Source organism: Moschus berezovskii, chromosome 9 (assembly GCF_049115385.1).
Source record: "Moschus berezovskii isolate FMDL1 chromosome 9, NW_MosBer_1.0, whole genome shotgun sequence".
Taxonomy (NCBI): domain Eukaryota; kingdom Metazoa; phylum Chordata; class Mammalia; order Artiodactyla; family Moschidae; genus Moschus; species Moschus berezovskii.
In genome coordinates, this window is record NC_142468.1 from 53,232,586 (window position 1) to 53,247,667 (window position 15,082).

Here is a 15,082-nt window from a genome sequence, read left to right on the forward strand (position 1 = left end):
AACTGTGGGGCCGTGCGACTTGTGTATCTTCAGCTTTCCTAGATCTTGAAGATTTCAAAGTCATGGTACTGACTCACATTCCCACCTGGTATTCCCGTTGTCCCCAGTGTGTCCCATGTGTTCCTGTTCACACTTCACCTGCCAGTCTGATGGGATAAACCGGTATTTCTTGTGTTTTTATCTCTTGCAGCAAACTAGATTTATTTTATAATTTGCTTCTACTGGCCACAACAGAGCCAATGTTAGAAAAAAAAACCTGTTAAAATTCTTATTCTTTCTACAGTATCCTTTTGAGATTTTTCTAAGCAAGGAAACCATTTAGAAATCTACTAACAGACTTAAATGTTATATTATGACATAGTTATTCTCTTCCCAGTAAGCAGAACCACACCCTATATAATTTGGTGTCATAATCCCAGGTGACTACACCTGCTGGCGGAGACCAGGTAATTGCCACTCAGCTGGTCTCTGCTGTATTCTGTTGGTTAAGAGCAAGTCTCAGGTTCCTCCACATTCAGGGAAGGGTTTACACTGGTATGAATTCCTGAAAGTGAGGAGCATAGGGGCCACCTACATAGAAGCCTGGCTTTCACAATAGGTACCATGTTGTGATCATCATGTTTCAGCATCATAGTTTAAATATTCAGCCCTGTTAGAAGGAAATGGCAACCCACTCCAGTGTTCTTGCCTGGAGAATCCCAGGGACTGGGGAGCCTGGTGGGCTTCCATCTATGGGGTCACACAGAGTCGGACACGGCTGAAGTGACTTAGCAGCAGCAGCAGCAGGACAGTCAGAGACGTTCAGATTTCAGAAGACTGACTTACACAAGTCCAGGTCTCATCAGGGGTGTCATTTCAGAGTATTAATTCATGATAAGAGTAACTGGCTGTTAGTCTGGGCCTCGAGTTTGCTGATTCCTATGTCTTCTCCTTTTATGTGCATCCACACTGGAAACTAAATGATGTGCTTGCTGAGTGTGGCCTTAGGGCAGGAGGAGTGAGCAGGTTCTTCTTAGTGGTCCACATCACTGAGCCCTGAGAGCTTAATGCATCCCTCTCCATAATAGGGTTCTTCCTGCTGCCCCAGGTTCTTGGAAACACTGATCAATTTTGCCTCTCTGTACTCTGCTTTTCCTAGACACGCTGTGTGTACCATCTCCCTTTCTGGTTGCACATTCCTTCTTTTGTCAGAATATAATTCAATTGATTAAATTTAGCCTTTTGAAATGACTCCCATTTAGTTCTCTTATCCTTCAGATTGATTCATCCAGCAAACACTTATTGATCAGCTATGCACCGGGTAGTGGGGATTGAGCTGTGGACAGTACAGCTTCCCATGGAGCTCACAGCATGGAGCCAAAGGCTGACAGTGAGCTAGTGATCACAGGTGGGATGACTGTTTGCCATGTTTCACTTGTAAGCATTGGCAGGATCTTGGGTTGTTCTGACAGGTCTGCTGACTTCATCCCTTCTTGATTCTTTAGGTTTCATGGTCAGAGTCTCATCTAAACTTCAATTTTGGAAGTAGCTTGCAATTTGCCCCACTGACTTTTTGATACTAACTGTGTTATTTCATAGAACAAAGGGAAAATAAGAGACCAAAAAGTTGAACCAAACCCTAATTATAAATAGTATTTCAGTGTAAATATCCATCAGTCAGGAGCTGCCTAACAATGACAGTATGTCCATTTAATGGAATCTTATGCAGGCATTAGAAATTGTGATATGTATCTTCATATATTGATACAAAAATGTTCAGGATATAGTACCATTTAGGAAATGCAGGGTACTTATAGTATAGAGTAGTATGTCATTTTTTTCAAAAAGGAAAAATTATATATATCCTGAAAAGAGATCTCAAAAAAAGGTAAGCTGATATAAACATCAGCACTTATTGAGTGGTGATTTTCAATTTGTTCTTCATGCATATATATAAAAATTTTTAAATTATTTTATTAATTATGAAAAGCATTTTTTCACTTTAAGGAAAGGTGTTCTTTAAAATGTTCCAAATTTCTTCATACAAAGTACGTGTGTGTTGCAAGGCATTTTTTTGTGTGTGTGTATGTTGCTCTGGTTTTGAAAATACAAGTGATAGTAGCGTGGTGTCAGTCCAGCTGTAACCTCAGCATATATCTGTGCCAGGAGAAACAGCTTTGGCCAAATGAAAGAGTGATAGCAAGTACTTAATGATTTCCCCCACTCCAGTTCAGTTCAATCGCTCAGTTGTGTCCGACACTTTGCGACCCCATGAATCATAGCACGCCAGGCCTCCCTGTTCATCACCAACTCCCGGAGTCTACTCAAACTCAAGTCCATCGAGTCGGTGATACCATCCAGCCATCTCATCCTCTTTCGTCCCCTTTTCCTCCCACCCCCAATCCCTCCCAGCATCAGGGTCTTTTCAAATGAGTCAGCTCTTCGCATGAGGTGGCCAAAGTATTGGAGTTTCAGCTTTAGCATCAGTCCTTCCAATGAACACCCATCACTAGCTCCCCACAATAAACAGCATCACCTTAAGCAAATGAATACTATTTTGTGAACTTTTTATATGTTTTAGTTTTAAAGATAGATATATTTTCTATTAGATGTGATGAAGGGATATTAACTATGGAAGAGAAAGGAAGAGCCTTTTCTGGAAGCATATAAAGTGCCCTGAGGCCAGACTGTTCCAGACACCCTGCCACCTCCTTGTGGATGATGCCTGCTGGTGAAGAGGTGGGGCTTTTAGGTCCAGATCCCTGCTGTCGTCCTTCCTGTGACATCAAGCCAGTTGCTGAACATTTGTAGGTCTCAGTTTCCTCTGGTTAAATGGAGGTGATAAGATCAGTTCCTTTGCGAATGATTGTGAGGGTGAATTCCATTAATGTCCATAAACACACTGCTTGAGTGCCTGACTAGGGGTCAGCACCCCAAAAAGGGAGCAGCTGTTAGTTCTGTGTCCCCAACCCGATAAGCTGAGGTCAGCCTGCTAGGATTATTGGGGGAGCCAGGCTTCAAATAAGGACCATCCTGACCCCATCACCCTTGTCTTCCATGATGGAAAGGTATGTCAGACTGTAGCCATGGAAAGGGAGAGGGGAAAGGAGAGACAGTGGAGGGAAGGAAAATGGCACGTGGAAAGGGGAAGTGAAGAAGAGGGAAAGAGAAAAAAGGAAGATGAATGGAGAGGGATGAGTGGAAAAAAAGAGAAAATCAAATGACAGGAGGCAGTGAGAGAGGAGGAAGAAGAGCTGAAGAGCGATGGGGAGAAAGGAGGCAACGGGCTCCGGGGACACCCTCTGTTCCTCCTCCCTCCCTGGCCCCATCCCATGCCTCCTGGTCTGGAATCTGATAGAGCATCTACCACTGTGACCTCTCCCCTATTCTGAGATGCTCTCGCAGCTGGCCATTCACCCCCCTTGCGTCTTCCATCCCTGATCACTCCTCACTGCCCCAGGACAGAGTCCATGCTTGAGCCTGGCCTCTGTGAGCAGTTAGGGAACACTCCCGCCTGTCTTCCTAGACATGCCTTCCACTCTTCTCCGCCCTCTATCCTTCCACTATTTTTAACTATAAGAAAATCAGGTTTTTTTTTTTCCCCCACCACCGCGTTACAACCACTTTACCACTTTATTCATAAATGCTTTGCCCTTTTTTTTTTTGAATTCTGACACTTGGTAGAACATATCAGTGCTGTATTTTAATAGTAAACTGAAAAACTAAATTTTAATTTTTCTGTAAAAGTTGTCATTTTAGTTTGTTCATGTATCATTTTACATTAAAATAATACTCTAGTGTCATCTTGCTTAGAAAAATGGAACTACTGCTTGGCATTAATGTCTCCTTTTGCCATTAAAATATCATATACATATGTATCTGAGAATATATCTAGATATGTATATACCCAGGATCTTCCTAACCACAAAAAAAGTGTTTTGGTTTAGATAACAGCATGTTCCTGTACTCTTATATGAACCTCCAAATTCTATTGATATGTTGCATATTTTAGGCATTGAGATTTTATTTTTTCTTATTTCAATTTTCCTGTCCTTGCTTCACCTACCTGTCTCTTCCCTAAATTTTCCCAAGTTTCTAACCTCATAAACTGGAGTTTGATACTGTACCAGTGAAACAAGGCACAATCAAAACAGTGTACCACCTAAACCTGCCTGTTCATGTTGCAGACCCACCCGTGGTGCTAGAGGGCAGATTTATAAAATGCGCAGGACTTGAAAACTTCAGGCAGTGGGCAAAATTGACAGTGGGAAGATCTAGAAAGGATATTTGAGATGTCACTTAATCCAGTGACTTTGAATCCAATTCAAAATCTGATGTTTATTTTGAATCCTTACTTATTGGCAATACAGATCGCATTGTTCCAAAAAGAACACTAACCAACTAAGAGACCTGACAGATAAACACATCTGCCACACTCATGAAAGGGGCACCAGTTCAGAACAGACCTCAGTATGTGTTGTGGACTCATGCCTTGTCACATTTTCTGTCATGGAGAGTGCACAGTGCTTGGTTTGTTACGGGGAGGTGTGTTATTGAAAAGCAGTCTCAGGCAATGAGTGGTAGATAGGCTTGTTTTTCAGAAAGGGGGTATGACTGGGTTTCTATAGCTCAGGCAGGATAATTCCAGGTGGATGAAATGACCTTCAGAAAAGAGTGTTACAAAGGTCTCCATTCATTCACAGGTATTATACTGAGTGGCTAATATTGGGGATGGAGTCTCAGAACGATTCTTTTTTTAAAAAAATATTTATTTATTTGGCTGCGGCACACGGGATCTTCATTGTGGCATTTGGGGTCTTTCACTGTGGTGTGTAGGCTTCTCTTGTTGCGGTGTGTGGGCTTAGTATTTGTGGTGAGCAGGCTCCATGGCATGTGGGGTCTTAGTTCTCCAACCAGGGAACAAACCTGAGTCCACTGCATTGGAGAGGGACTTCCAGTGGACCAGTAGGGGAGTCCTGAGGACTGTGTGTGTTGTGTTTTAGTCGTTCAGTCTTGTCCGTCTCTTTGTGACTCCATGGACTGAGGCCTTCCAGGCTTCTCTGTCCTTGGAATTCTCCAGGCAAGAGTACTGGAGTGGGTAGCCATTTCCTTCTCTAGGGGATCTTCCTGACCCAGGGTTTGAACTCCTGCATTGCAGGCAGATTCTTTACCACTGAGCCACCAGAGAAGCCAACTGTATGTTTAACTAAACCATATTCTTTAATGCCTTGTGTGCGTGCATGTGTGCTAAGTTGCTTTAGTCCGGTCTGACTCTGTGTGACCTTATGGACTATAGCCTGCCAGGCTTATTTGTCCATGGGATTCTCCACACAGGAATACTAGAGTGGGTTGCCATGACCTTCTCCACTCTCATGCCTTACTTGCTGCAGTTTCTGATACTGGAGTGCTAGTCATGCTCTCTTTGTGTAGATTCTTGTAGGTCAGCTCTGTGTCCATTAAAATTTGAGGGACTCCCTGGTGGTCCAGTGGTTAAGACTTTACCCTCTGATGCAAGGCATTCGGGTTTGATCTCTGGTCGGAGAGCTAAGGTCCCACATGCATTATAGCCAGAAAACCAAAACACAAAACAGAAACAATATTGTAAAAAATTCAATGAAGACTTTAAAAATGGTCCATATCCGAAAGATCTTTAAAAAAGAAAAAAAGATCTGATACACGCCCTTAAGTGGCATATAAGTAGGGGGAGACAGACTGCTAAACAGCTGATATATAAATATAAAATGTAATATATAAATTAAAATATAAAACTCATAAAGAGCTGAAGAATACAGACAAGCCATTTTACTGACTTGAAGGCTCTTTCAGGATGGGGTGAGTTTTCTAGGCAGGCAGGGATGGGAAGGGCATTTCTGATAGAGCACACAGGAAAGTTATGATGGTAATGAAATGCATTACATGCTAAAGGACAGTGGTGGGGAGTGTGGCCTTGCAGAAGGTTAGAGTTGACTGGAGGAGATGACTATGGTATGAAGTGGCCTAGGATGAGGCTGAAGAAGGAGTTAGGCCAGAGTATGTTGAGAGTAAAGGACATAGAGGTAATGCTGGAATGTGGGGGAGAGAAAGTATGGCACAATCTCTCCATTCTCTACTTGGAAAGCTTATCTATTCTCATCAGTTCTTTCCTGACCTGGCTGCTAACCAGGAAGAAAACAAAGCACTCTCCCTTTTTTCCTCCCTCCCTTTTTTTAATGTTAAAAACTTGTAAATTGAGGTTTTATTGACATAGAACATTATATTAACTTCAGGTACATAATAAAATGATTTGGTATTTGTATATATTGCAAAATGATCACCATAATAAGTCTTATGTATCAACACATATAGTTAGAAAGTTTTGTATGTATGTGATGAGACCTAACAGAAGCAGAAGATATTAAGAGGTGGCAAGAATACACAGAGAAACTGTACAAAAAAGATCTTCACGACCCAGATAATCACGAAGGTGTGATCACTCACGCTCACCTAGAGCCAGACATCCTGGAATGTGAAGTCAAATGGGCCTTAGGAAGCATCACTATGAACAAAGCTAGTTTAGGTGATGGAATTCCAGTTGAGCTCTTTCAAATCCTAAAAGATGATGCTGTGAAAGTGCTGCAGTCAATATGCTAGCAGATTTGGAAAACTCAGCAGTGGCCACAGGACTGGAAAAGGTCAGTCTTCATTCCAATCCCAAAGAAAGGCAATGCCAAAGAATGCTCAAACTACCGCACAATTGCACTCATCTCACACGCTAGTAAAGTCATGCTCAAAATCCTCCAAGCCAGGCTTCAGCAATATGTGAACCATGAACTCCCACATGTTCAAGCAGGTTTTAGGCAAGGCAGAGGCACCAGAGATCAAATTGCCAACATCCGCTGGATCATGGAGAAAGCAAGAGATTTCCAGAAAAACATCTATTTCTGCTTTATTGACTATGCCAAAGCCTTTGACTGTGTGGATCACAATAAATTGTGGAAAATTCTGAAAGAGATGGGAATACCAGACCACCTGACCTTCCTCTTGAGACACCTGTATGCAGGTCAGGAAGCAACAGTTAGAACTGTACCTGGAACAACAGACTGGTTCCAAACAGGAAAAGGAGTATGTCAAAGCTATATATTGTCATCCTGCTTATTTAACTTATATGCGGAGTATGGGCTGGATGAAGCACAAGCTGGAATCAAGATTGCCGGGAGAAATATCAATAACCTCAGATATGCAGATGACACCACCTTTATGGCAGAAAGTGAAGAAGAGCTAAAGAGCCTCTTGATGAAAGTGAAAGAGGAGGGTGAAAAAGTTGGCTTAAAGCTCAATGTTAGGAAAACTAAGATCATGGCATCTGGTCCCATCTCTTCATGGCAAGTAGATGGGGAAACAGTGGAAACAGTGTCAGACTTTATTTTTTTGGGCTCCAAAATCACTGCAGATGGTGACTGCTGCCATGAAGTTAAAAGATGCTTACTCCTTGGAAGGAAAGTTATGACCAACCTAGATAGCTTATTAAAAAGCAGAGACATTACTGTCAACAAAGGTCCATCTAGTCAAGGCTATGGTTTTTCCAGGGGTCATGTATGGATGTGAGAGTTAGACTATAAAGAAACCTGAGCACAGAAGAATTGATGCTTTTGAACTGTGTTGCTGGAGAAGACTCTTGAGAGTCCCTTGGGTTGCAAGGAGATGCAACCAGTCCATCCTAAAGGAAATCAGTCCTGAATATTCATTGGAAGGACTGATGTTGAAGCTGAAACTCCAATACTTTGGCCACCTGATGCAAAGAGCTGACTCATTTGAAAAGACCTTGATGCTGGGAAAGATTGAGGGCAGGAGAAGGGGACGACAGAGGATGAGATGGTGGGATGGCATCACCGAGTCAATGGACATGAATTTGGGTAAACTCCGGGAGTTGGTGATGGACAGGGAGGCCTGGTGTACTGTGGTTCATGGGGTCGCAAAGAGTCAGACATGACCGAGCGACTGAACTGAACTGAACATGAGGGTGAATATAACTTAAAAATATTTGTTTATGTATTTATTTGTAGTCGTGCTGAGTCTTCATTGTGTGGGTTTTCTCTAGTTTTATTGAGCCAGGGCTACTCTCTAGTTGTGTGTGGGTTTCTCATTGTGGTGGCTTCTCTCGTTGCAGAGTATAGGCTCTAGGGTGCACAGGCTTAGTAGTTGTGGCGCATGGACTTAGTTGTCCCAAGTCATGTGGGATCTTCCCAGACCAGGGAGTGACCCATGTCCCCTGCATTGGCAGGCAGATTCTTAACCACTGGATCACCTGGGAAGTCCGTAAATATAACTTTATGAGTTAGTGTTTTCTGCTGCTGCTGCTAAGTCACCTCAGTCGTGTCCAACTCTGTGTGACCCCATAGACGGAAGCTCACCAGTGCTTTTTGTTCATATGGTTAGTTGGCCACTTACTGCATTGTTTCAAAGTGGCTTTAGATGTCTCCTGTTTCTGTAGGCTAGAAAGCCCTTCAGGGAGGGGATTTTTGTTGTACCTATCTAGGTTAGTTGGCTATACAGTAGATGCCAAATGTCTCTTTGTTGTTGTTCAGTGGCTTAGTCTTGTCCGACTCTTTGCGACCCCACGGACTGCAACACACCAGGCTTCCCTGTCCTTCACCATTTCCTGGAGCTTGCTCAAAGTCGTGTCCATTGAGTCAGTGATGCCATCTAACTGTCTCATCCTCTGTCATCCCCTTCTCTTCCTGCCTTCAGTCTTTCCCAGCATCAGGGTCTTTTCTAGTGAGTTGACTCTTCGCATCAGGTGCCAAAGTATTGGAGCTTCAGCATCAGTCCTTCAATGAATGTTTCTTCAGTTCAGTTCAGTTCAGTCGCTCAGTCGTGTCCGACTCCTTGTGACCCCATGAATCACAGCACGCCTTAGGTTGGGTTATTCTATAGATCAGTATCTCAACTAAGATATTTTACAACTTTACAGTTGTAAAGATTCTGTGATTCTAAATATTTCACACTGGCCTAATTTTTGTAGTTTAAATGACAGAAATTATTTTCTTTAATGCTGAAGAACTCTTTTGGCATTATAGCTTGTTTGGCATGGAACACTTTTTTTTATTAAATGTAATTTGTTTAAATTCAAAGTTATTTATCTAGGAAAGGGACAAGTTCACGTTTTGAAACTCTAAAAATAACATACTGGATAGATGATGCCAAACAATGGTTTCAATCAGAAAACCATTTCTCAATCCAGCATCTAAATGAGAACTCATTACTGAATCTTATCATAGTTACTAGGCTTTTACTGTTTTAAGGCAATTAAGAACAGTATTGAGAAACATAAGTAATGAAATATTTTTAAAACCTCTAATTTTTTCAGATGTCTAATGCATTGTGATGATCAAATGTTCCTTATATACACCTGATGTAATGTGAATGCTCATATCTTATAATATAGCTTTAAAGTTTTAATGAATATTATAATTTCATTCTCTTAGTAGATAGATAAATTCACCCAAATCAGATCCCATTGATCATGCATTATTCTATTAAGACTATTTTTAAAATAATGCTCTTAATTTGCTATGGAATTTACTAAATTTGCTGAGATAAATTTCCTAGGATAGTTTTCTGTACAATTCTAGGGAGAAGTACAAGATTGACTTAAGTCTGTTGAAGGAACTATCTTGTTTCTATAAAAGTGGTTTTTCAAACTTGAAATGCAGATATGGGGTGAGAAAACTTCAGGAAACTTGACTTAGCATGTACGCACGCATGTTGATCTATCCAGCAGGGCTTATGGTATTAAGTTCAAAAGCATTTTGATTCTTGATTCTTTTCTCCTTATTTTGAGACATCTTCTGTTTCTATCATATGTCAGATGTTTAATAATATAATTGATAAGCATGTCAGCATAATTTTTGATCCCTTTGGTAACTTAATGAGATTTGTGTGTACTTAATGTGTTAGTCGCTTTTGTGTACGTATGTTAGTCATATCTGACGCTTTGCGACCCCATGGACTATAGCCACCATGCTCCTCTGTCTATGGAATTCTCCAGGCAAGAATACCTCCAGGCAAGTGGGTTGCCATTCCCTTCTCCAGGGAATCTTCCCCACCCAAGAATTGAACTTGGGTCTCCAGCATTGCAGGCAGATTCTTTATTGTCTGAGCCACCAGGGAAATCCCCAAGGTCATTTATGTTCTAGATATAAACTGTTAAATAATTTAATGCTTATTTTTTCAACAGATGTGAATTATTAAAAAGAAAATGGCCCAACGGAGCACTGTATTTCCTTCTCTTGTCACCGAGGAAAGGTATAATATATGGAAAATATGCATCTAAGGTATACTTTTTCTTTCCACCAATTCCGTGAGGGCTGCTAGTTTGCATGATGGTCATTATAGAAGAAGTCTTGCAGCTTTTATATCCAAGAATGACTTTTCTTAAGGGCAAGAGTAGTACTGTTGTGTCCCTCTCCAGCTTCTGACTTGTAGGACACTATGGACCATTCAGTGATTGTGACTGGTAGAGATTTCACGGTAGCCCTGCATTATGGTTGTACTTCTGATTAACAATAAAATGTACCTCTGGAGGCTTATGGGCTGATATCCCCACTAAAACTTTTAACTGAGAAGTTGCAAATTGGGTGTACATAGGCCCAAACTGGCTCATGGATATAATTCATTGTTTGGCCTGGATCATCTTAAATACTTTTTAAATGAGTTGTTAACATTTTAAAAATCAGGTGGGGACTTCCCTGGTGGTCCAGTGGTTAAGACTCCATGCTTCCGATGCAGGGGGCATGGGTTCAATCCCTGGTCGGGGAACTAAGACGCCTTGTGGCGTGGCCAAAAATACATAAATAAAAATCAGGTGACTTCACCTACAAGCCTAAATTTCCTGCTTCTTCTTGAACTATCAGATGATCTGGAAAAATGAATCTGTATTCCCAAATGGTTACTCATAGGTGGAACAGAATGGTGGCTCCCTTAGGTGAGGAATGCCCCTTTCAGTTTTCCAAAAGTCCCTACCATGCCCTAGTGTATCCTGTGTGGTATGCGTCACTCATTTATATCCACATCCTGACCCCTGTAGGCATTTGAGTTTGTAGCCACTGCTTTAGGGGACGGGGAAAGGAAAGCAGGTCCAGTGATTTTGTTAATAAGCTTTGATCCTGCAGCCTCTTGCACTGAGAGGGCATGGAGCCTGCTACCACCACACTTGACTCTCTGTGGACCATTGATTAAAGATGCTGCCTGTCTCACAAAGAAAACTCTTTGGGGGCAGAAACTCTGCTTCAAATCTTCATTTAGCTTGTAAGGATAGATAATTTGCCTTTTATGGGAAGTCTTGAATCTGGCTTTAAAAATGATTTTTTTCCCAACTGACAACCCTAGTAATGTGGAGCTCCCTTCTGTAGGCGAGTTCGAACGATGCCCCGACACAGCCAGTCCCTCACCATGGCACCGTACTCATCTGTAAGCCTAGTGGAGCAACTGGAAGACAGGATCCTCTGCCACGAGAAAACCACGGCCGCCCTTGTGGAGCACGCATTCAGGATCAAAGACGACATTGTCAGCAGCTTGCAGAAAATGCAGAACAAAGGGGGAGGTGACCGCTTGGCCAGGCTTTTCTTGGAGGAGCACATCAGAAACATCACTGCCATAGTGAAGCAACTGAATCGGGATATCGAGGTATGGCATGCGCAAATGTGGTGCGTTCCCACAGACTGATCTGCCTCACACGTGATGACCCCTCACAGGCATTTCTGCCATCAGACCACAGCCGTCTGTCTTGTCCAGTCTTAATGATTGCCAAGGAAACAGTTGAACAAATATATTAAGTATATTCCAGTATCTGGTAGCAGTTACTGTCAGTGTTATTTGTGTTTAATCTCTGTGTACCTTGCTGATTACTAAATCACTTTGTTTTGTTTGGCTCTCAATGGAAAGAGAGGAGAACTCATCAGATAGTTTCCCTGTAAAACCTTTCCTGTCGTTGAAGACAGCTATTAAATCAATTACTAGGTCAGCCTTTGCTGCTTCAGATGAAATGTTTCTAGGTCATAATGATTATATATAATACAGTTGATTACTCAGACAATCTGGGGATTTGAATTGCTTCTCAGGCTCGCTTTTATTGCTCTATTTTTCTCTGAAATGAGCCCAAGAAAAGGCCAATATTGTCTATTTTTAGAGTTTGTAAATTTACTGCTGTTTATTGAGCAATCACAGGGACCACAGAATTTAATTCAGAAAGCTTAAGATCATTTAGGGCCCGGGCTAACATCACTGAACAATGTCAGTATCTTACACATGTAGTTTGAAAATATACGAATGAAAGGTATATGGCTAGATTAAGGAAAACCTTTGTCTTATGTCATGGAGATTGTATTTTAATTATGCTTCCTGAAATCAAGACTTTTTTCAGTTTCAGATTTGTCTTTACTTATTTTAAGAGCTTTCAATTCAGTTCAGTTCAGTTCAGTCGCTCAGTCGTGACCGACTCTTTGCGACCCCATGAATCACAGTACACCAGGCCTCCCTGCCCATCACCAACTCCCGGAGTTCACTCAAACTTTACTGAAGTACAATTTAAAAGCCACAGAAGTAAGTGTACAATTCAATGATTTGTAGTAAATTAATAGAATTAATGTTGTGCAACCATCAACACAGTTCAGTTACAGAACATTTCAGTCACTCCCCAAATTTCTATCAGCCTGTTTGCAGGTAATCCTTCCTTCTACCCCAGACCCAGGCAGCCACTAGTGTGCTTTCTGTCTCTATAGATAATTTGTCTTTTCTGGGCATGTTGTATGAATGGAATCTTACAATATGAAGTCTTTCGCATCCAGCTTATTTCACTTAGCATAATCTTTTTGAGGTGCAACCATGTTCTAGCATGTATCAGTATTTCGTTTCATTTGTGTGTCTTCTTTGGTGAAGTGTCTACCCAAGTCTTCTGCCCGTTTTTTAAAATTATTTTTTATTGTGGTAAGATATTTATTGTTTTAACCATTTTAAAGTGTGCAGTTCATTGACATTAATTAATTCACAATGTTATATGCAAACCATCACCTCTGTTGATTTTCAAAACTTTTTGATTATCCCAAACAGAAATTCTGTTCCCAGTAAACAGTAACTCTCCACTGCACTTTCACCTCAGCCCTGGGTAACTTCTATTCTGCTTTCTGTCCCTATTCTAGGTATATCACATAAGTGCAGTCATACAGTATTTGTCCTTTTGTGTCTCTGTCATCTCACTTATCATAATGATTTCCAGATTTATCCATGTTGTAACATGTGTCAGAACCCATTTTTAAATTAGTTTATTTGTTTTATTATTGAATTGTAAGATTTCTTTGTATATTACAGATACAGGTCCCATAGCAGATAGGAGATTTGCAAAATATTTTCTCCCATTATGTGGCTTCTATTTTCATTCTCCCAATGGTGTCTTTTAAAGTGCAAATTTTAATGAAGTCCAGCTTACAAGTTTTTTAAACAAATGGTTTATATTTTTGGTGATGTGTCTTGAGAACTGTTTGCTTAACCCAAGGTCATAAGGCTTTTGCTTTGGCTGCTTCCATGAGTTTTGGTATGTTGTGGATTTGTTTTCATTCAGTTTAAAGTATCGTAAAATTTACCTTGTGATTTCCTTTTTTGGTATATGTGTTACTTCAGTTCAGTTCAGTCGCTCAGTCGTGTCCGACTCTCCGCGACCCCATGAATCACAGCACGCCAGGCCTCCCTGTCCATCACCAACTCCCGGAGCTCACTCAAACTCATGTCCACAGAGTCGGTGATGCCATCCAGCCATCTCATTCTCGGTCGTCCCCTTCTTCTCCCGCCCCCAACCTTTCCCAGCATCAGAGTCTTTTCCGGTGAGTCAACTCGTCGCATAAGGTAGCCAAAGTATTGCAGTTTCAGCTTCAGCATCAGTCCCTCCAATGAACACCCAGGATGGATCTCCCTTAGAATAGACTGGTTGGATCTCCTTGCGGTACAAGGGACTCTCAAGAGTCTTCTCCAGCACCACAGTTCAAAAGCATCAATTCTTTGGCAATCAGCTTTCTTCACAGTCCAACTCTCACATCCATACATGACCACGGGAAAAACCATAGCCTTGACTAGATGGACCTTGGTTGGCAAAGTAATGTCTCTGCTTTTTAATATACTATCAAGGTTGGTCATAACTTTCCTTCCAAGGAGTAAGCGTCTTTTAATTTCATGGCAGCAATCAGCATCCGCAGTGATTTTGGAGCCTAAAAAAATAAAGTCTGACACTGTTTCCACTGTTTCCCCATCTATTTCCCATGAAGTGATGGGACCAGATGCCATGATCTTTGTTTTCTGAATGTTGAGCTTCAAGCCAACCTTTTCACTCTCCTCTTTCACTTTCATCAAGAGGCTTTTGAGTTCTTCTTCACTTTCTGCCATAAGGGTAGTGTCATCTGCATATCTGAGGTTATTGATATTTCTCCCAGCAATCTTGATTCCAGCTTGTGCTTCTTCCAGCCCAGCGTTCCTCATGATGTACTCTGCATATAAGTTAAATAAGCAAGGTGACAATATACAGCCTTGACGCACTCCTTTTCCTATGTGTTACTTAGAAGTATGTTATTTAATTTCTGAATGTTTGGGGTTTCCCTATATTTAGTGGATATTTTGTGGATTTCTAATTTAACGTGGGCAGAGAACAACTTTGTATATCTTTAATCTCTTTAAATTTATTTAGACTTTTTTTTAGAGATTTTTTCGATGTGCATCTTTTTTTTTTTCAAGTCTTTGTTGAATTTGTTACAATATTGCTTCTGTTTTATGTTTTGGGTTTTTTGGCTGTAAGGCATGTGAGATCTTAGCTCCCTGACTAGGGATCAAACCTGCACGCCCTGCATTGAAAGGTGAAGTCTTAACCACACCAGGGAAGTCCTGAGACTTTTTTTCAGTTATTGAAATGTCCAATTTTTATTGTTGAATTGCCTATTGCTCCTTTCAGTTTTGTCAGTTTTGCTTGGTGTATTTCAGGGCTTTGTTGTTACATGTGTATACATTTATAATGTGTACATTTTCCTGATACAGTGATTCTTCTGTCATTGTAAGATGTCTCTCTTTATCTCTAGTAATATTTCTT

At 41.1% G+C, this 15,082-nt stretch overlaps 1 protein-coding gene across 3 annotated transcripts in view; it reads left to right on the forward strand.

Annotated features, from left to right (window-relative positions):
• The window catches only part of FAM81A (family with sequence similarity 81 member A), a 146,884-nt gene that overhangs the window by 78,420 nt on the left and 53,382 nt on the right, over window positions 1–15,082 (forward strand). For 2 of the 3 annotated variants that reach the window (XM_088839656.1, XM_055436888.2), the window contains exons 2-3: window positions 10,196–10,263; window positions 11,370–11,643. In XM_088839656.1, coding sequence (XP_088695782.1) covers window positions 10,217–10,263; window positions 11,370–11,643 — 321 coding nt within the window. In that variant the 5' untranslated portion in view covers window positions 10,196–10,216. Of the gene's footprint in view, window positions 1–10,195; window positions 10,293–11,369; window positions 11,644–15,082 lie in introns of all 3 variants that reach the window. The other variant, XM_055436889.2, reaches the window with a different exon arrangement.